This window comes from Ptychodera flava, chromosome 13 (genome assembly GCF_041260155.1).
Source record: "Ptychodera flava strain L36383 chromosome 13, AS_Pfla_20210202, whole genome shotgun sequence".
NCBI classification, from domain to species: domain Eukaryota; kingdom Metazoa; phylum Hemichordata; class Enteropneusta; family Ptychoderidae; genus Ptychodera; species Ptychodera flava.
The window spans coordinates 24,856,074-24,878,869 of NC_091940.1; the positions used below are offsets into that span (position 1 = coordinate 24,856,074).

The window sequence follows — 22,796 nt, forward strand, 5'->3', positions numbered from 1 at the left end:
CGGCCCCTTTTAAAAATATCTGAATGACAGGTCATACAGAGGTCATTGAGGGGTCATCACTACATTTGTACTTTACTAGGTCATAAAACATGTCTGCCATTCCTTATCAGGCTGAGTTTTTTATGACGAGCAGGGAGGTAGGTAGAAACTGAATCGAGAACGAACAGATGTAAAGAGTGACAAAAACAGCCGGATCGAGTGGAGGAGCGAGTACTAGCGATTGGACTGTCACATACGCATAGAAGGAATAACATGCATTTGAAATCGATGAATAATGGGTCCGTAGATGGCATGAATAAGCTTATTATCCCTTTGTCCACTGCACGAACTCAAGTAACGTCTGCCAAGTAACGTCTGTTGCCCAGTATTTAATAGCTTAGTTTTATTCAAACTCTGTTGTAACTTAACATCAAAGCGTTATGCACGCGTTTCATTTATTAGTTCCAGAGACCAGCTCTGGAACTGTTAGTTTTTGCTCACTTTCCTTCTTTCTTTCTTTCTTTCTTCTTTCTTCTTTCTTTCTTTTCTTTCTTTCTTTCTTTCTTTCTTTCTCTTTCTCTATTTCCGGATTTAATACCGTAGAACATGCGATACACAAATTTTACCTTAATTACCCAGAATGCATTGCGACACGCTTATGACGTCATCGCTCAGCTCGGACGGGTTTTACGGGCATTTCTTGTTTATTTATTTATTTATTTTTTATTTAGCATTGCTCAACTATCATATTGCGTTCAGTTATAATAATTCTAGCTTTCTTTCGCTTTGTTTTTGTTGCTTTTTGATTTTATTTTTCTCTAAATACCCGCCGTACGTGGCGCTATACTGTTTCGCCCGAATGCTCATGAGACAACATGGCGGCGTATCGATGGCCTCGCTCGCACATAGAAAAATAGCCTTTCCCTAAGTTTACAAGCGCGGCTGGGCACATCGTGTACCTAGGTGAGGTGGGTGTGCTCTAAAACGATGATCAATGCAAAATTTGGACTCAAATCGGCTGTTTTGGCGGAGAAACTGCCCGCCGTATTTCTGAGGAGCCACCAGCGGTTTTTCCTATATCAGTCTGCGGGGCTGTGGTGGGAGGCCGTTTAACGCCGGTAACACACAGCCCTGCCATGCAGAGCTAGGCATTCATAGTGAACGTACTGTCTGTCATGCACCGGCATGCGTTGGCTGCACGTAAAAGCAACTCAACTTTCCAAGATCAAATGGTCAGTATCTAGTGAAAACAGCGACATAGCAATGAAAATTGTTTTAGTGTGTGCTTTTAATCAAATGAAAATGCATGTGGCTCAATTTCAACGGCCCAGGTCCGATGTTTCCTCTCGTCTGATCATCGTCGTAAATGACACGGCTCTTTACGGCAACAACTCAGCGCTACCCGTCAAGCGATTGATTTTTGCGTAGGTCAGCGGAGCGAAAATTATTGCTCTGGCTCGCGAGAATGTCGTCTGATAAACATTTCCGTGCGTTGTCGCCCCCGTATGTATCTGTTGCGTTTTTACCGTACATGTAGGCATTTGTAATCTGTGTACTGTAATTCCCCGGACTGCCTTGCTTTTAGTTGTATTAGGCCTATGGTGTTTACTGCTATCAGCCCTGAATATTAAAATCCAAAGCACTCTTTCATTCTGCACCTATCTTTGTCACACATTCTCTTGTTTCTTCCGCTGCTCTGGTCTCTGGAACTTCGCTTTTGCTTGCAAATGCTTTCTAGTTTTGCTTGATTTGTGCTTTCTTACCTCTAACGCACTGAGTGCGTATAAACAACTTCATGACGAACTAACAGTTGATTTTCAGATATCAGAAGATAGTCGCTGTTCCGAATCTCATGCATCAATATTCTATTTTATAGTTGTGAATGTAGATTTATGGATCACATTGGTGGTGTCCGGGGCAGTGTGCGTTTTCTATACCAGCGTAGTGAGTTTTTAAATTCTTTGAAGAAGTAAAAATGACAGATGTTCAGAGACCCTGCAAATTCATTTCATACTATCAGTGGCGCGAATTGTAATACCTGTTCTATTGCTTTTTTAATCTTTGTTCATGTATAATGATAGATAACGACAACGATTCCTTTGTCAAGTTAGGCAATTAATTTTGCGATCCCGCCTACAAATTATACATGGGTCATTTGTAATCAGCTATATTCATACAAAGAAAACTAGCATGAAAAAATGTTATTGTGCATCATCTGTCTACATATTCAGGGTGGAATGAAAGCGGTCATCTGGACAGATGTCTTCCAGTTTCTCGTTATTGTCGGGACTCTCATGACCGTCATTATCTTGGGAACCATCGAGGCAGGTGGTCTACAGTACGTCTGGGAGGCCAACAAACAAGATGGTCGGCTTGATGTGTTCAAGTGAGTGATGCATTCTGGGCTATCACCCAAGTAACTTTCGTGAGAACTTTCTGAGTCCAACATTGTCGTGATAGTTTGTGAACAGAAAGTAAATCAATATGTGTGCGACGTTCACCCAGCCTGAAAATAGTCTCCCTCATGCGCTGAGAACGTCTTTCTCTTTAAGTATCGCAAAGTCGACTATCATCAAGTTACACAAGCATATGAAGTCAAAACGAATGTTATTAGTCTCTTATGACTACGGGAATTCTATCCTCTCAATTCTGATTCTCTCTTTCTGTTACAATTCGTCTAACTCATCCTTGCTTCTCTTTCTGTCTATCTGATTGTATATCTGCCTGTTTGTTGTGTCTATCTGTCGGTCTGTCTCTGCCTGTTTATCTCTATCTACCTAGAATGATGGCTCGCTAGCCAGCAAGTTAGCCGTCTCTCCGTCAGCAAGTGCGCATGTCTGTTTGTCTGCCAGCCTGCGTATCTATCTATCTGTCTATCAATGCATCTGATAAACTCTCAAACTCTCAAACAAATAAACAAAACAAATAAACACAGGCAAATAAACACAAGCAGTGGATGGAACATTCTACAATTCGCGTAACTTCTTTTTTTTCAGAGTTCCATTTGATCTAACTCAAAGAACAACCATATTCAGTGCGATATTTGGTGGGGGAATGAACACAATTCCACAGTTCATCAGCCAAACTGCAGTGCAGAGATACATGTCTTCTAAAACTCTGAAACATGCCCAGATGTAAGTCGAACATCTTCTTTTTCACTTAAGCACTCAATGACAAACAAAATATAAGTTCTGTAGAGGGTTTCGGACTTAAATTAAAATTGCCTGCCCTTGTAGTGAAACGTAAAATGCTGTCTTTGAGTTTTGCTATGTATCAAATTATCTTTGGTGATTTTTACAGCAAATATATCTTCATGCTTGAGTGTAAAAGTGTTTGAACAATAAGTGTGAAATACATACTGAGTAATACATGTGAGGTGCGATAGATAGGAAACTGACTAGGTTTCTTCTTTCAATGCCAACAGGTCAGTCTTACTGAATATGCCGTTCCAGTTAATCATTCTGCCGACGGTCTATTTTTCAGGATTGGTTATGTATGCCTACTACAATAGTAAGTTGATTGCAGGAAAATGTGAACACACAAAAGGGGCTACTCGTAGAGAATTTTCAAAATAAATACCATGAACTTAAGCAATTTCTCGAAACTACCCATTCTTGGTCTACCCTGGGGTAATGTCTTGACATTTAGGTAGAGGAATTGAAACATTTGTACAGTAAACGATTATTCTTACAAATTAACAGGAAAATATCAACTAAAATTATTCAAACTTGGGAATTTGAAGGTCATGTGACTCCCTATTAAACCCTTTTCAACTCATCTTAGTTGTCATCAGTTTTTTATATTATAGCGTGATTACTTCAACAAAGGCCCAAAACCTCTTTTAAAGAAAAACAGATTGTTAAAATTATAATTTTTAAAAAAATTAGAAATTTTCGCCAGTCACTGCTGTGCCTTATCTGTCTGTGAATTATTCAACTGCCGTGTGGATGTCTCCTTACAGTACGCAAAGAAAATGACATTGCTTTTCGATGACCCTTGTTAAACCCTTTCACCCCCAGTGCCCTGTATACAGGTCCAACTTTACCATAGAAAACAATGGATTGAGGACAAACCATGGTGGTGAAAGGGTTAAGGTAGAACGTGCCACGGGGACAGATCGTGGGACTCTCAAATTTCTACAATTCTTTCCTGATCTACCACTTGTGGGGGTTCATTTTAAAGCTCTTGGAGAAAGAAAAACTTTTACCGCCTTAGTTTTTCGAAAATCCAACATTTTATTTCCCCCATAAGGTTAACACAGGAACGGCGGCCAATTTGAATTTCAAATATCGCAAAATGTTGGGTAATTTGTTTCGCTAGTTCCAAACTTTTCACGGTGACACCCGATTTTTATTGTTGATTTGGTAAAAGAATGGTTAAAAGTTTCATTCAGGAAAGTTTGAGCAAAAGTTTAAGTCTTTCACTTTCGAGGCGCATACTACCTTAAGGAACTAAACGAAAAAATCAAAATTGCATTCATACGTCCTTTATTTTTAATATTCTGCATTTCAAAACAATGTCCTCAAAGTCTTCGAGGTGATATATTTGCTGACAAAATTAACCGAACTTATTAGTTCTTTGAAACTGGTGCATGACTGTAGTTTTAGATACATCGGTGAAGACAAAAAGATGTACGATGATATACGAGTATTGTAATGGTCAATAGTATTTGAATACAAATGAGTGGTCTTTGGACGAATACCACTTTCCTTTTTATGGAAGACAATAAATAGTCTTTTCCCCCAGATGATATCATGCCACTGCAGCCACCTATCAATGCAACAAATGCATGTAAGCTGTTTTGTATTTAAAATTTTGTTTGTAAAGCTTTTGCTTTTGTTACAACTGGGCCATTTGGAAGCTATTCTTTGTATTATTAAGTAGTTGCCTAGTGTCTATTTTATGTTTTCTTTCATGCTTCTGAAGCAACTTAAGCTTCGATATACTATTACTACTGAGTCTATCGGTCGTCGTACGAGTAGGTTACCAGAGATCAACAAGAGTCTGTACCTGTTGATAAGAAATAAGAATCTTTATTTCTTTGACAAAGATGCTTACAGAATAGCCCGCTGATGATAAAAGGCTGCTATACCAAAATTAATATCTAACCTTATACTCTCTAAACTAATCATATTCCAGCTTATTTATGCTGACATCTGCTTGATGACTTTGTGAATGTTGTTGAAGTTCCACAAATTAAGGCTCATACAACTTTGCAAGTTTACAACTTTACAAGTTTTACAGAAAGTTTTTTGAAAAGCACATTACTTCTGTAACAGTACACACAATGTATATGCGTGTTTGCTTGCACAGCTAATGTGAATGAAATATGGTACACATGCATCTTGGTAATAGCAAAAACTTATAATTTACTTTCATGTTTGTGCTCTCATGTGAAGTTCACGTCCGGTGTGATTTTTATTTCAGCCATTGTGATAGTTGGAGGCCAACATTACTCGCCTGATTACACTTCTTCAGATCAAGTAAGCATAGCAAATTTTCTTTTTTCATTAAAATTGTTTCTTTTCCTCAAAAGTTCAAGATCGTGAGTAGCGCTAATGGTAATGGTGAGTTCTCCTTTTCGGTCGTTGGCTAATACAACCGTAAAGGCAACTAAGATGAAATTAAGACATAGTGTTATCTTAATTTCTGCCCTTTGCGGCTTCAATACTAAGACGTCGCTTGCTTGTTTCCAAAAGAAATATAGAAAGACAGACAGATAGACAGACAGACAGACAGACAGACAGACAGGCAGATAGACAGACAGGCAGACAGATAGATAGATAGATAGATAGATAGATAGATAGATAGATAGATAGATAGATAGATACATAGATACATAGATAGATAGATAGATAGATAGATAGATAGATAGATAGATAGATAGATAGATAGATAGATAGATAGATAGATAGATAGATAGATAGATAGATACATACATAGATAGATAGATAGATAGATAGATAGATAGATAGATAGATAGATAGATAGATAGATAGATAGATGATGGGACGTTAGTATGAAGGTGAGAGATTTCTACAGCATAGATAATAGCTAAATATCAAGATAGATAGATAGATAGATAGATAGATAGATAGATAGATAGATAGATAGATAGATAGATAGATGATGGGACGTTAGTATGAAGGTGACAGATTTCTACAGCATAGATAATAGCTAAATATCAAGAACGAACCAGCAAATCACCAATCAATCAATCAATCAATCATCAATCAATCAATCAATCAATCAATCAATCAATCGATCAATTTCTTTAACAGATTCTGGTGTACTTTATCAGTACATTGTTTGGATCTATTCCTGGGATACAAGGTCTCTTCGTGGCTGCCCTGTTTGCGGGAGCTCTGAGGTATACGATTTTCTGAAAGTTTTACCGATGAGAAATGTACAATACATCATCGTTTCAGCAAAACGTTAGGGAGCAAATGGCATATTGTCTGATAGACTTTTGTTGCTGTACAGTACTGTTGACACTCGGATAACAAATGGCTTTGATTCTGTCTGACCCAGAATCGCAAAATTACAGGTCGACTATCCAAGTTGTCACAGCTGCCTGTACGTCATGACAATGTGGTGACTATTATAAATTATAAATAAATTATTTGTCTTGATTTTATATTCACCCAAGGCGATGAGATTGTGGTGCAGGTATAGTGATGCCCTCGTGAGAGCATTGTGTCTTTTATATTCCACCCAATAGCATGTCCGTCGTGACAACTCAACCGATGATGTTGTCTAATATTTGTTCATTCACATTTCCCATGCGTAGCTCAGTGTCGTCTGGATTAAACTCCATGATCGCCGTGACTTTAGAAGACATGATGAAACCTTGGCGACGATGAAGGGCGGCAAGAACACACAGAAACGTGTACGAAAACGACGTCCTGGACACAATTTTCACCAAAATTCTGAGTAAGTTGGATACTTGCAGAAAAGTTGTTACAGCAGAAGTTTAGTAGAAATAAACAACTCCAAGGATTTCACATCCAAAGTATTATGCGGTACATCTCAACTGAAGTCACACAAATAAAATATACTGAAGTATAGACAAATCATGTCAAAATACTGTGTACTTTAGATGCTCTCTACATATTCGAAAAAGTATTGATGCAGCTGTAGAGTACATGAACACTATCTTCCAATGAACACAATGACAGAAAAAACATTCAGAACAAGCTGGGATAAATACATGTCTAATATCTTTCCGTATTTTTCATTACCTTAAAAATTATCCATGGTATATGTTTTCGTACCGACAAATATCCATATAGTTTCTTTTGATCCGCGGTTATCGTCCTACTGTGTCACAGAAATTCCTTAACACACCATTTCTAACTTGGATATAGGAGTGCATCGATAGCATATGGATCGATTTGGAACTACATAATTTTTCATATATTTATGTGCATAGCAAAACAGCGCGCATGGAGTCGCAGCTACGAGAGAGAGAGAGAGAGAGAGAGAGAGAGAGAGAGAGAGAGAGAGAGAGAGAGATCTTGTAACAAGCCATGGACACGAGAAATTTCCTTTTGGATAGTCCTTTCTAAAACAAACTTTAATGTGCACGTGACTTTTATGCTGTATGTTTCGATCCTGTTATTAAACAGATGTCTTATCTATTGCTTTCCATCTATGTGTCTTTAATTTGATTATTATCAGCTGTTATTTACGGAATCATTGTAATTGGCCTTGCCTACGTGGCATCCTCTTTCGGATCGCTAGTTTCCTTGGCAAATACTATATTTGGCACTTCTGGAGGACCTCTGGTCGGCGCTTTTACCTTGGGAATGTTCTACAGAAGGGCCAATTCATGGTAAGCTCTATCCAAGCGCTCCATTGTGTCCAACTGTCATACAAAAGACGAAAACAGACTTAAAATGTAAAGGTGCAATAATTTAGAGCAAACGTCATTATAAAAGGATTGCACATATTAATTTGCGTGCTATGTTGTAATTTTAACAAATTATTGTAGGCCTATATCATTTCTAGAATGTGTGCCACGATCATTAACTATCTCTCATTTTGGAACACGTTCGATATATGTCATTCGACGGAATATAAACCTTTTTTCTGTGAAAAATACAATTGGCAACTTGATAAAGATAGGTATTTGTTTTTAAGTTCGTAGAAGCTCATTCATTCGCTTGACAACTATTATTTTAGCATTCACATGGTTACCCTTTGGCCCAAATTTTCATACAATCTCCTCTATCTACATTTAAAAGAACTTATTCTTGTATTGCGAAAACATCTTTTATTTACTGCTTTCATATAATACACTTGTCCAGTGATTTTGAGCACTCTGTTTGAAGACGTCGTTTGCACTTACAGAATGATTTCATCTTTTACCCAAGGGGGGACACTTTTTGGTGTGTTGCTCGGTTTTGGTCTCGGTGTGTGGGTTAGTATTGGTGCCATTGTATATTCAGACGTTTTGGAAGAAGCTTTATCCATCTACAAGGTAAATATCCCACAAAAGCTGCAGTACATATCAATCGAGGGTTTGATTCAATGGCCTGTTTTTTCCCATTTTCTAAATGTCAATGAAACACTCTGCCAAACATGTTAAGCATTTTTCGCCTAAATTGCGAATCGACCAGTGAGCCAGTGTACTTCATTTTGTTTTCATGTCATTCAAATATTTAAAGAACGCTGGAGAAAAACCTGTCTGTATATCGTTTCTGCTTCCCAGCTATCTTTCATGTGGTACAGCTGGTTTAGCTTTCTATGCACGGTGATCCCAGGCATAATATGCAGCGAGTTGATCCGTTGCATTATACCCAGTGAGAGACACATCCAAGTCGACCCGTTACTACTGGGACTGTTTCTAAGGTAGGAGAATCTGGCAATAGGCCTAATCGTTAATGTGTAAAACTATGACACACATTCAAACATAATTGAATAAGAGAATTGAATAAGAGAGATAAACAGACAGACAGGCAGAGACAAATAGAGAATATTAATTACTCAGACACTGCATTCAAGACCACGACGAAGCCGACGGCGACGATAAGGATGATGGTGATGGCGGCGGTGCTGGTAGTGGTGGTGGTGATTTTGGCAGAGGTAGAGCCTTTACCAATATGTATGTTTCACGTGATATTTGCTCCTTGCTTTCTCAATGATAATTGTAGTTCTTCTTTAGACCTAAGGGAGCGTTCAGTCATTATGGCCAGGGTCTGGCCGGCAAATTCTTCCTGCGCATCAGTCAAAATAAGTGAACCCCCTTACTCGTTCCACCAAAATATTGATGACACCCCCCCGTTTAAGATGACAAACATTTCATGACCCTCCCCCAACATTTATTGAGTAAAGCTGCACACAAGCAGTTCTGGAAGGGGCCCAATAGAATAAAAAAAAAGAATCTCAGATTTTTTCAAATGACCCTCCTTACAAACTCACAAGGTGTTAATGTTCAAATTTCCCCTTCTGACTTGTTATAAATTACCCCTCAAAGTGATTGGACAAAAATTACAGGTGGATCGCAATATGTTTGCGCAAGCGTGTGTGTATAAATTTTGATATTTGGATTTAATTGATAATCAGCTGTTGATAATGTTGATTCACTGTACATGGTAGTCTATGAGAAAACTATGTAATACTTTTTCAATACATGCATTTATAGATATTTGATAACTGACATAAATGTACTTAATTGGAATAGGGTTGTAACAACTGGTATGTGGACAAAAGATTTGACTTTAGAAATTTCACCAAAAATGTTCATCCACAATACATGGGAGTAAGTTAATGCATGGGTGTTTGTACCCATCAAGCCCAAAAGTAAGAAAATGATCAGTTATCTTTAAACACCACCGGATTTCATTGATATTTGGCCAAATTATTGGAATTATTAAATTCTTTAAATTAATGTCTGCCTAAATCTTGACGAGTTGAGTCACGTGACCAAATCTGATATTTTCCCGCCAAAATTTATGTCTTAATTAATTTCAATATTCCAACCGTAACCCGTTAAATTTTTTTGATTTTCTCTGCCTTTTTGGGAACAACATCTATCATATTCTTTCAAAAATATATGGCACTCATGAAACTCTATCTATACTTCTTTCTGATATTCAAAATATTCATGCAAAACGTAAAAAATATTGTATTTGTTGTTTTTTGTGAAGAAATGTCATTCAAAATTCAATAATTTTGCATCTGCCACTAGTTCTAATACAAGTTCCTGTCCAATTTTACATTAGTTGGTCATAATATTTTAAATATTTTGATGTTTGACGGTTGGAATATTCAGTTATTTGCAATATACAATTTTGGCGGGAAAATAATAGATTACGGTCACGTGATCTGACTTAGGTAATATATTATGACAAATTTCAACTTAATCAAATGCAAAACATATTTTTGGCAATTTTCACAATTTTCTGACCAGGTCTGATTAAAAAGTATGTTCAAACTGATTTTACATGTATGTAAGCCTATGCCCATGCATTAACATACCTAAACATGGGAGTCTATGATAAAATTGTGAATAATATTTTGTAATCAAATGAAAAACTTGCTATACTTGTGAACATACAGACGTTGAATAGGAAATTGAAAATTCCTTTATTTTAAATTTAATGTACTCAAAATGTTTTTGAGGGTCAGAGACGGAATAATCATCTATGGTCTCTTGTATGGTATTTGTAATTAAAAGGCAATAATCATGATTTCGCAGGGGGGAAATATTAACACTACAGCGCTATGATCAGTTTTTGTACTCGGAAGGGTGCTGCAATCTCTAATATTTATCAACAACTGTTTCCGAGATTACAAAATAATCTAGGCGTGAGGATTTCGTGCCTTAACGCCAAGTAAAACGGCTGAGGTTTGGATTTAATTTGCGGTACACATTGACCAGTTTCATACCATGCATGATGTTTTTGAGTTCCTTTCTGGCTGTGTTTTCAAAATCTAAGTGATCTCCCCTTTTATCCACAGGAGTCCGAGGTCAGCCAGTGACCATGCTGCACTGATTTCCATCGCTCCTGTCAACTGATGCCTGAATTTACACGAAATTTGACCCAAAAGCCAACAATTTCAAGAGCTTGGCAAACAATAATGTACGAGCTCAACTTCTTAAGAGGACTACAAATGTAATATCTTTCCTTCGCCTAGAATTTTCACTCAAACTTTCAAGAAATTGACCGTACGGTGGGAGAGTTAACGGGTTATTCAAATCCCTTTGTTCAAACATCACGCCTGTTGAAATTTTTTCAGCGATAGACCTCGAGGTCCGAGATACGAAGCAGTCATTCCAGCATGACCATTAAAGGAGTAAACACTCGCAGTACGTCCCAGCGCCAGACAGACATGTCATTCTTTCTACAAGTAAGAGCTGAAGTAGAACCTGAGAGCCATAAAGACACTGAGTGTGAACAAGGTAGCGTAGACTCTGAGTTTAAAAAGTATATAATTGAAACTCTCCAGAACATTGAGAAAAAGCTAGACCGAGTGCTTACTAACCACGAAATATTAATGCAGGAGGTACCTGACGTGGAATTCAGACAGAGAGACTTCGAAACTTCAGCCCTGTCTTATTTGGAAACCGTGAAACGTGTAAAAGAAGACCACGCGTCTCTGCCAAAGAAAAACACAGAAATAGAATATAAAGACTTTGACACTGCTCTACAGTTTACTTCAGAGACTGCTGAAGAGTTGAAGACAGAATATAAGATTTTACGAGAAACATTAATGCAAACAGAAAAATGTTGGTAGATGAAGCAGCGAAAAGCTCCAGCCTTGAATTGAAGATGAACGATTTAGAAAGACACTCACGTGAGTACAACCTACGTTTCGGAGGAATGAAAATTCAAATTAAATAGTCAGATTTGCTTCGTAAAAATTCGCTTATCGACGATTCCACCTTAGAAATTGCCCAAGGAGTCTATAAGAAGAAAGATAGCGGATATCGCCACATCATTGGTAAATTTCAGTTCCGCTTCGAAGTCAGCACTATCCTCAGAAACTCTTGGACTGCCCTACAGTCTTCCACGGTCTACATTACGCGGGACATGACAGCAGCGGATTACCAAGCGAAAAGAGCAGTTGGTGAGGTAATGCGTAAAGCTTACCAGGATAAGAAGTGTGTCGTATTCAAAAAGGAAAAGTTGTACATTAACGGAACTCTATTCAAACCTTGAACTCCCCTCCAGATGCCGTAGTGAGCCGAAAGCTGCCAACTGAGCTGCATGAGAATTCCGAAGTGATAAGTCATTGTCATGTTCACTCATTCTTGGCACAGTGTTACACTAGGACTTCAATGCTGAATGACTTTACATTCTCTTTTACTTTGTACAACCACAATGAAGGGTCTATGGTATAGCTCACTTTTTCCAGAATATTTATTACTTGAAAGCGCTGTTCTTGAATCGTGTCATACCGGAAAAATAGCAACCGGTTGACGGACGGGTTTGTTCTTCCCGCAAACGTCCTTTTTGTTGCTGTTTAACAGTCTGTAGGCTTTTTCGAATGGTGCAGCCTCTTTGTGTTTTTTTTCTTTCTGTTCTTTTGAATGTCGTTTTCTTGTGTTAGTTTTAATGTTCGTGAATTAAGGGATAAATCGAACCGCAAGCACATTTTCTAGTTTTTGAAAAAAACAAAACAAAACAAATTTGATGTATGTTTACTCCAAGAAACTTGTAGCACTCCTGAAGTTGAAAGTAGATGGAAAACAGAATGGAATGGTCAGATATTCTTTGCACATGGTACGAATCACAGCTATGGCGTTGCTACGCTTATAAATCGCAAGTCCAACCTTAGCATTTCCGACACTTGTCAAGATGACAAGGAAAGATTCCTTATTTGTAAACTGCATGTAAATGACAGTACCCGCCAAATATATTGTCTTTCAAATACCTATGCTCCTAATAAGACCTTCGAACGAAAAGTTTACTTTAAATAGGTTTCCTCATTAATCAACACAAAATTTTCTTTCTTTGATATTATTTTGGGAGGAGATTTTAACCTCACTCTTGACGTCAATATTAAAATGCCCGTTACTATCACTTAAATGAGTATTCAGTGTAAGCCAGGACAAAGACAACTTGGCACGAGTTCACTTTGCCGTCTCTAGTTGACTTGACTCTGATACAGACTGCCTTGCCTTCCACGAAATAACTTTGTCATTGAAGAAGCCAGCTGCTGCTACATTCTGTCGGCAAATACGGGTACTTTAAGATAGTATACGCCTCGAGGCGTATACAGTCACCTGTAATCTAAATATGCCCATATATGGTCAAAGGGGCATTCCTTGGTATTGAAAATGCCCATGTGAGGGCGCTGTTTTTAAAAAGCAGCCACCCGCTTAAAATCTGTGATTGGTTAGATTTTCTCTTTCAATGGTAACTGTGGCAAAATTGGAACAGGTGACAGTATACCTTTAAACCTTTAGCTCAAAACATCTTAAAGGCAACGTGGAGCCATTCTCCTTCATAATCAAGAATAAAAATGAGGTTTACTTTAGAAACAATGTGACTTGAATAATACCGGTACTTAAAAGCCAAAATGACCACACTTCCCTGTGTTAACTCATAGGTAAAAATTAAATTTGCGGTTTCCGAAAGAAGACGCTCCGTTCAAAATGAGCCCGCACAAGCAGCAGTTCATGGAAGTGTCTGGACGGCATACTTTTCTCAGCAAGATAGAATGTATTGCATTGGATGAATACTTAACATGATTACACGTTGTGCAACACTGAGCATTATGTTTGCTAGATGTCTTACTTCATCATCATCATCATCATCATCATCATCATCATCATCATCGCTACCACCACCCCACCACCACCACCACCACCACCATCATCATCATCATCATCATCATCATCATCATCATCACCACCGCCACCACCACCATCATCATCATCATCGTCATCATCATCATCATCATCATCATCATCATCATCATCATCATCGTCATCATCATCATATCATCATCATCGTCGTCGTTGTTGCTGCTATCATACCTTCACCTTTTTTCTCCAAACACTGATATCAAAATACGACTTCTCCGGACAATGCTCTTATTGTAAAATACTTCATGACAATGTAAATGTACTAAAGATACATTATCTTCACTTATGCCGGCGGTCTTGTTTTCACTCGACATATACAGTTCGTATAAAGTGATTCGGTGTAATTTAAGAAAGGGTGAACGACATATTATGGGTATGACGAATTGTCCATTTTATCCGTTATGGTGTCGGTTGTGTTTACGCGACAATAAAAGTTGCAACCATTTCACACTGGGGGGGTCTCAGCACTGTGCTATGCAACGTTCCGGCCAGTTCGTAGAGCGTTTTTTGTGACAAAGAGTGATGGAAACCTGGTTGAAACGAGGAAAGGCAAGAATCATATTGACAGATTTAGAGGAAGAGGTAAAAGACATATTTGACTAATCGAGTGAATGAGTGATTGTTTAAAACTGCACATGTGCTTTATCTTTGTACACTGCTCTTCGTTATCGGAAATCTGATAACAATTTATGATTTATATCTGTCCGTGACATGCTCACCTGGCTGGTCATGGTGATCCGTCGGGTAGCAAAAATCAGTTTAACCCAGTTGTTTGTGATTTAAATGCGTCATATTTCCATTACGTGTATGTTTCTATTTCGACGTCAATAAACCCTCGTTTCAACAAGGTGCGGCTCGGTATACCTATCAGTGTTTTACGGAAGAAAAACAACGAAGCTTTAGTTGGTGTGTGCAATCCTCACCCCATTGAAATTTTCATTGATATCCGCCAGCTGACTGGATTCGAAGGATACAAGCAAGTGAGAGGCAAGTTATTTTTTCATAGCGAAGGGTCAAAAATGTAACATCCCTGCTAATCTGAAGTGATGTAGGGTGGCTTTAATTTACTCTGTCCACAAACAAAGAAAAAATTGTCTGTGCCCTTTTGAACTTTATTTACAGGACGGAGACTGTTTACGTTTTCTGTCAATCCGGTTAGCAGTGTCATCGAAGCATTGTCTCCTGGGTCGTAGCATAAGGGGGCATGTGCGTCACCCCTGGAATTTTCCGCACTGTCAATATTTCAGTGTTTTGAGCAGCAATTCAGAAACATTCATAAAAATGATGATTTTATTCAATCCATCACGTGTGTGTACAAGAAAATTTGGATACTCTGTAACTTCTAGTTTTGCAAAGTAGAAAATCTTGAGCAATTACGCTCAACCCCCTTTCACCATTTGGTGAGGCCACGGCCCTGGTCTGCAGTGCTACGTTTACCCTGTTCACCCCTAATTCCCTGTAAACAGGTCCACAATCACCATTGATAACAATCGTCGAAGAGAAGGGAGTTTTGTTTTTAGTTTAAGAATCTACAAACTCTGGACGCTGCACTCTCTCAGTAAGCCTAACAAATACAACTCACAGATTTCAAAAACATTCATACTGGTAGTCGTTACCATATGACATTTTGAATATTAATTATAAGATATTACTCATCTATCTAAAACACTGGTCAACATTAGAAAGAACGGTAGCAACACAGCAGGTTCATTAAAGGGACATTAGCTGTAACTTTTGACTAATGTTTCACTACTATGTTTCAATGTATTAACTACAGAATTTTACTATAATCCGATCATCATGACCAATGTCCGGTGTCCTGCTTTCCAACACAGCCTGTATATGTGAAATGACCATTGTTATTGTTGGTAAATGTATTCTAGTCCGGACATGAATACAAAATTTAAAAAATAACAATGCAGATTATACTCATATAGGGTATATTTATGAGCTAAATATTAGGAAATTCTCCATGGTTCAGGAATTTAAACCAGAAACTGCAGATGATACACAGAACAAACAAAATAAAAATGACCAAAGTTACAGCTAATGGATCTTTAACACGTATTTTTCAATATCTGCGTTTTCACATAAAAGAAGAGGTCACACACCCGACATCGTCGACATGTGTTTTTTTTTTTTATTTACGCGGTTATCGAAAAGTTCAGAAAATTTGTTAGTTTTTCAAAAACATTGCGCATACGGTGGTTTTGCGGTAAAAAAACGCGTTTCTTAATATTTTTACTCAAAAACGTACATGTAAAAATATGTCAATCAGGCCCAGCTATCTCCCTTATCGTCCATGATTTTGATACCTTCTGGTTACTATCTTGTTATATATCACGAAAGCCTGGTTTTGTGTTCAGAGAGTGCTCCAAGTGATATCGCAAGTCTGTATTTTATTTGTCGTAAAAACAGTATTTTCACATGACATGCTGTGAATAGAAAACGAAACAAGCCCACGTTGTTTTTGATTTGAGTACGGAAATGACTACAGAGTGTATTGCTGTCGTGTAAATGATCCACTGTCGATTTTGTAGCACATTTTGATGTTTTTTGTTTGTTATGTTTGTGTTTGCCCTAAGTTCCTCAGTTGCATATTGTTCTCGCTTGATGCCTTCTGGAAATATGGCTTTTGCCTGGAAGGTTAAAAAAACTGAAACGATGACTATGTAGTTTCCATAAAGGCGAGCTCCGTAACATTTTGTTATTAGTTCCTACATAATCCTACGCGAGAACCTGACTATATATCCGCCATCACATAAAATCAGTGACTACAGTCCTCACTCGAGATCCCTCAGGCTGGAAGAGTAATTCCATGTCATCGCCACGGTCCCCAGTTACCACCGTGTAGTTTTGGATCACTTTCCGGGTCGTACTTAGGATATCTCGGAGGAACCGCTGTTTTGTAGTAGTCTTCTATCTTCTCTAACAGTTCTTTCACCTTTTCTGTTTCGATATCCGATAGGTCGTGTCGCTCATCCGGGTCCTTCCTGATGTTGAACAACCAGACACGTTTATCAGATCCATCCCGTGGGACAACAGGTGTTTTCCCGTATTCCGGAGGTGGAATCCAACTTCCGTTTCCTGCAAAGTTCCCATGATTGGAGACTTTTAGTGACGAATACGACGAAAACAACTATGAAAATTATTAATAAGTATAAATGATATGAAATAAATAAGTAAAAGATGGTAAATCACGTAATATTGGCTGAATAAAAAAACATTGTTCGTATAATAAACATTTAAGTTCGCCATTAATAAACAAACAATGTTTTTCATGCATTACCTTCATGAAAACATCTTTGTATGCAGCGTTGAGAGCAATCGGCGGGGGCAAGGCTTCCCTTCTTAGGGACACAAAGTCAATTCATCGGCCCAAACACTCACTGGCACTATTCTTTTGCAAAGATGGCGTGTGATTGAATTTTACGAAAACAAAACTGTATACAAAACCATAGACACTGCAAGTATCGATCCTGCTGTACGACAAAACTGACTCACAACTGTCTATGAAAATCAAGTATATTTTGGTTTTTCTCTAGAAACTTGACAGCAACTGCTGTGTAGTCGAGACCGCAATAATATGCCAATATGCTGTTCCTTAAACGTTTAATTAAGGTACCATCCCATGCATGTTTGAGAATCTGACGTACTCATTTTTCTAAATTTAAACTTATTTGATGTTAGTCATACCTGGATATCCAGTTAATATCTTCCAGTCACCCACCCGTAGAGCCGCCCTTATCGATGAGTTGAATGTTCCGTTGTTTGCAACAACATCATCGATGCCAGTTGAGTTGCTTGGCAACCAGGCCAATGGGTCAATGTTATGAAGTAGCTCTTTCCTGGCAGATGGGGCGCCCTCACTATCACAACAGAAATAATCAAAACATTTGTTTTCAGTTTGTAGATCAATTTTACGAAGTTTAATAGCGTGGCACAGTTTCTGTACCAGTGTATGTGCTTCGGATCAACAATATTCTATAGTGTACGGTATCGGCTTGGACAATCAGCTATAACTTATTACTATAAACGTGCTGGTAACATCCATGGTAGTATCAAAACTTGGACGACCTTGTCCTTAATCCTGCGTCTCCTGCAAGTCTCAGGATTACCAGAACAAAATAACTTTCAGAATGGATTGTCCACATTTTTGTAATTTCAACTGCATAGCAGTTCTCAGACAGGATTACCAAGTTATCTGTGTTCATAGGAAGAGTTCAGAGGCATGTAAAGACGTGAGCAAAACCTTCTCTTTATCGGAAACCTTTCCTTTCTGTTTATTATATTACCTACTTTGTGGAGGTACCGTGCATTCTTTCATCAATTGTGTGGCCTGCACCTGACAGGAGATAAACTTACCTGATGGTACGCCACTGATTGTGCCCATCCAGTGGTTTCGTGCCATTCAGTGTACTGCCAGCTAAGTGAACTAACGTTGGGAACCAGTCACTCACGTGGATCAGTTCATTGTTCACAGAGCCTTTCACGTTGTTGGCGAAGAGCGGGCTGTGCACAAATCCAACACCTCGTACTCCCCCTTCCCACAATGATCCCTTCCATCCTCGAAGTGGCCAGTTGTTTCCTCCAACACCTACCTGCCCGCCGTTATCTGAAAAATAATTATTATGATTATTAGCGACATGATGAAAAAAAAACAGTTCTTGTTTTTTCTCGCAAGTAAAAAATATAAGGATGCATATTTATTATTCCTACATTTGCTAGCAAAAACGGGGAAGGTAAATGAACTTATAGCGTTACCAGTTGAAAACACAATCAATGTGTTGTTCCACATAGGCGAATTTCTTAAGGCCTGTGTGACGTTTCCAATGGCTTCGTCCATGCACGTCACCTTGCCGGCGTATATTAAACGGTCCTTGTCCTGTATCAGGCCTCTGTATTGGTCGATGTACTTTTCAGGTACTTGCAACGGCGCGTGGACTGATTGGAATGGAAGATATATAAACAGCGGCTGCAAGGAAAACAGGAATACGGAACACATTAACACCACTCAGCGAGTCTCCGTTCAGTTGGGTGTTGGAAACAGTTTACAATTATGAATTGAAAAAGTTTCAATCAACACATTTTGAGAGTCTGATTACTAGAGCAAACTTCAATGTGGATGATTTTCTTGGTTCGGAAGGCTCGTATGCGATGAACATGTGACTCTTGGAGAGTGTGTGTACGTTTTGTATTTAAAACAGATAGAAAGGTTTCTCTGACTTAAATAAAGAGTATGTCATCAAAATATCATCACTGTTAAAGTTCGCGTACCAAAGTGACTGTCAATCTACGTATTCAAACAGAAGTTAACGTCAATGTGTGACGGGTGCAACAATTTGGGCTTGAGGATAACATAATTGAAATGATTTTTGGATAATTGCATGGTGTTAAACGCGAGAGAACTCTTCACAAATACTAGTAGTTTAGAATATTCAGTGCACTAACACCACAGGATTCAACAACCGACAGGAAAACTACATGTCACATGTAGAAGGAAATGCTCACATCCGGCGATTATTTGATATGCGCAGAGAAACGACGATATGTTCACTTTTCGGACCTGTACAATTCGTAGGAAACTTATCTGACAAAACGTGCTTATCTGACAAAAACCGTTTCATTTGGCTGTAACCCTACTCGTTGTCGAAAGTAATCACCAAGCATAGGCTAATAGTTAACGCGAGAACTTTTCTGCTGTGCGCAGTGCATTGTCACTGCTTTCAAATTTTAGGTGCGAAGGTCACAAACAGAGCTGACCCGGCAAATTTGGATCGTCTCACGCCAGGAGGGGAAACAAATCTTTTCTTTTTTCGAGCCTTCTCTATACACTTGAATGAAATATTATCCGCATCATGATATGATTTCAAAATATGAAAAAAAAATTGTGTTCACACTGTAGCCTAGGGCGCTTTAAATAAAATTCTGTGTTTGCCGCCCTCATGCTGATAGGTTTTTCAGAGAAAATTAAGAAAACAAACACAATGTTAACACCTGTCCATTTCAAATAAAAATATTCTTTTTCCAAAGGAAACCAAGTAAAAAATGAGCTTATGTTAATACACTTGTGTTTTTGTCTGTGTTTGTTTTTTCCCTGGTTGGCCGGATAGGTTTTTCAAAAATCAAAGGACGGAAGACAAAGAATTTTCTTTAAATGGCCTAACTTTGAAATTTCTTGAGAACGAAATACTTGGTCAGAATCATGTTCCTTTATGATGGTTTCCACTTCGCTGGCAAATATCATGGCGGAATATTGTCCGCTGTAGTTTTTAGCGACTTCCTCCTCGTTCCTACGCAGGTCATAGCCGTCCTCCCTCTTATGAGTGTAGTAGTCTTCCGCGCCGACAAGGTATCCTGCGTTGACAGAAAGTTTCAATTACACAATGGCGACAAAGGAAAGGCGAAGGATATTTAAAATGGAAAGGGGGGACCGTTGATATCCATAGTGGCTTTACAAACACTTATTAAATCCATGAAATAAATATGAACTTTATTTACTCACAATGCAACTGGACTGCATCTCATAATGCCGCTCAATTAACATACCGCCCGGGCATTTACACTCAGTACACCATCATAGTACTCTCAATACAATTCACAGATCAAATTTCAAATTTTAAGTAAACTGTTCTAGTAAACTTTAATTTACCGAAGAATGTGTCGAACCCTCGATGAGTTGGTAGACAGGCCTTCTTGTAAAATCCAAGATGCCATTTGCCGACAATGTGTGTGGAGTATCCAGCTTCTTTGAGTTTCTGAGCCAATGTCACTTCTTCAACAGGTAAACAGTTCGGCTGTTGAGGCTTTATGACGCCATGTTGTAAACCTGTGTGGATCTAAAGGGATTCGTCATTAGATCTTTGGGGTTGCAAAAATGTGGAAAGTCCAGTAGGAAACATGGCTTGAAGGAACTCTTTTGCAGCCTGGCTGCTTATGCAAAAATAATGATTCACACGTTCGAAAAGTGAAAAAACTTGAAAATGAAATTTTCGCGTGAGTATTCTATCTATGCCAACTCTTGAGCTGGGTGGAACAGTGATAAATGTTGGACCGGTAAACCCGTGGGGACATTCAGTCACGAATTGAGTACATGTGTACCCCGGACAATTCGAAATACAAAGCACAGACTTAACGATTCTCAATTAACTGAGGTAGGGGTGTGCATAAGTTTACATTTTATGGTCATATAAGTACCTGAATGATGTAAAAAATCTACATTCTCTACCAAACGATCTGTCAAAAGTGTCTTTTTGCGATTAGCAGTTGTGCTAGTAAAAGATAAGCGTCAAATGTCTGATCTCAACGTTGCCATGGTCAAAAGTGTACATAAGGCGGAATAAATGAGGTCAAACTCCCGGGACTACCCTTCCTGAGGCAGTTCCCCTCCGGGAAACCCACATCACTTTGCATGTAAATCATTGTGACCACCCATCTTCCGAGATCATAAGGTTGATCCCTGAAGGAAAGAGATAATATCAGAACGGGAACTTGGAGACGAAAGATATGGAAGGCTAAGGCCATTTATATTGGGCCTCGTGCAGAACATTATATCAAATGCTGATATCGTTGTGTCAAGCATCCCTCCTTCAAAATTAGCTTCGGTTCACATTAAAAAGCGCCACCTCTACAATTTTCTGTAAATTGGGTTGGGGTCCAAATTCTACATGTTTGGCTGAATACTTATAATGTCAAAACTGAACGTTCTACAAAATTGGAGGTCAAAATTACTGCAATTCTGTAGCCCCCAACTTTCCCCGGCGATTTTGTGTGACTGGGAAGGAACTAAGGTGTGTGTTTCCTTCCTATCACACGTCAAGCAAAGTCGCTGGGGAAAGTTGTGGCCTACCCCCATGGCTACAGAATTGCAGCAAAAAGTTAAAGGTGCTTATCTGTTATTAAACAGTGTGCTTGAGTCAAAAAGTGTTAAACAGTCTTAGTCGTATCAACAGTAGTCGTCATGGGGTGAGAAGAGGGTAAAAACATAGACGACCCTATCGTGTAGGGTATATAGATAAACGCCAAAACTTGAGTTGCAGACCCAAGTTTACGCCCCTTTCATTAAATGAAAGGGGCGTAAACTTAATACGTGGGTCTGCAACTCACCTTTTAGCGTAGAAATCGCCATGCCCGGTGCGATTTTCAGGGAAATTTCACCCAAGAGGCCTATTGTTGTCAACATCTACAACCACAGTCCGAACTGTGGTATGTATTTCTAGTACTGAACCCCTAAGGCATTGCCCTAGGAAACATATATAGGCTAAACATATGTTTCGCAGTTTTTACCATACCCTAAAGTCTACCACGAATCGTAATCAGATTCACTTTCCTACCTGATATCGCCCACTCATCAGCTGACTTCTAGTTGGTGTGCAGATGGGCTGTACATAGTAGTTCTCAAGTTTGATGCCATCGCCGGCCAGCTTGTCAAGGTAAGGAGTTTTGATAATCGAGCCGTGGTAACCAACGTCATGCCAACCGTAATCGTCGGCAAGTATCAGCAAAATGTGGGGCCGGCTGCCGAGTACGTGACAACTGTGCATCGCGAACAAAATGCAAATCAGGGAAAAGTAAATGGAGTTTGCCATGGCTCAGTCTTTCCGACCATCCGATGCAAACATTCCAAATACGTGAACGCATATGCGAAAGGAAGTCACACACTGCTCCTCATATTTACTGTACGTCATGTAGCTCGTACTGTCGTAGGCCAATATCTGGACTTGCTCCAAGTCTGTGGGCATATAAATATCAAAATAGAATAAACTAACGGGCTAGACATCGGCAGACTGCCGCGCTGAGTGGTAGGGGGAATGCTTGGTCAGCCAGTAACTGCCGCCGAGAAAAGTCAGCCTGAGGTTACTGGTATAGTAGCCAACATCCTGTAATACGATAACTACCGGTATCAGCTGACCAGTCACATGACCGAAAACGAAACAATACGTAAAGACCGCTGACCGCGGATCCACACACAGTCGCTTGAGAGTTATTCAGCTCTGGG

The 22,796-nt window shown here is 38.9% G+C and overlaps 2 protein-coding genes across 5 annotated transcripts; one reads left to right on the forward strand and one right to left on the reverse strand.

Annotated features, from left to right (window-relative positions):
- Positions 1-774: 774 nt before the first annotated feature.
- On the forward strand, positions 775-14,080 carry LOC139147918 (sodium-dependent multivitamin transporter-like). 4 transcript variants are annotated; one of them, XM_070719141.1, is made up of 9 exons: positions 775-2,365; positions 2,976-3,113; positions 3,404-3,489; positions 4,726-4,770; positions 5,407-5,462; positions 6,770-6,912; positions 7,660-7,813; positions 8,355-8,461; positions 10,945-14,080. In XM_070719141.1, the coding sequence occupies exons 1-9, from the start codon at positions 2,178-2,180 to the stop codon at positions 11,000-11,002; spliced, it is 975 nt and encodes a 324-aa protein (XP_070575242.1). In that variant the 5' UTR covers positions 775-2,177; the 3' UTR covers positions 11,003-14,080. The 4 variants fall into 4 exon arrangements, 2 of the variants coding, with proteins under 2 accessions (XP_070575242.1, XP_070575243.1); XR_011555835.1 differs by lacking the exons at positions 8,355-8,461; positions 10,945-14,080 and adding an exon at positions 6,261-6,349 and having other exon boundaries at positions 7,660-7,757; XR_011555836.1 differs by lacking the exons at positions 4,726-4,770; positions 8,355-8,461; positions 10,945-14,080 and adding an exon at positions 6,261-6,349 and having other exon boundaries at positions 7,660-7,757.
- Positions 14,081-16,177: 2,097 nt separating this feature from the next.
- LOC139147917 (arylsulfatase B-like) lies at positions 16,178-22,709 on the reverse strand. The gene is made up of 7 exons (XM_070719140.1): positions 22,132-22,709; positions 20,451-20,637; positions 19,992-20,155; positions 18,563-18,773; positions 18,164-18,413; positions 17,495-17,667; positions 16,178-16,885 (listed from the first exon to the last, which is right to left on the reverse strand). Exons 1-7 carry the CDS (start codon positions 22,384-22,386, stop codon positions 16,620-16,622), a joined length of 1,506 nt encoding a protein of 501 aa, XP_070575241.1. The 5' UTR covers positions 22,387-22,709; the 3' UTR covers positions 16,178-16,619.
- Between the last annotated feature and the right edge of the window lie 87 nt (positions 22,710-22,796).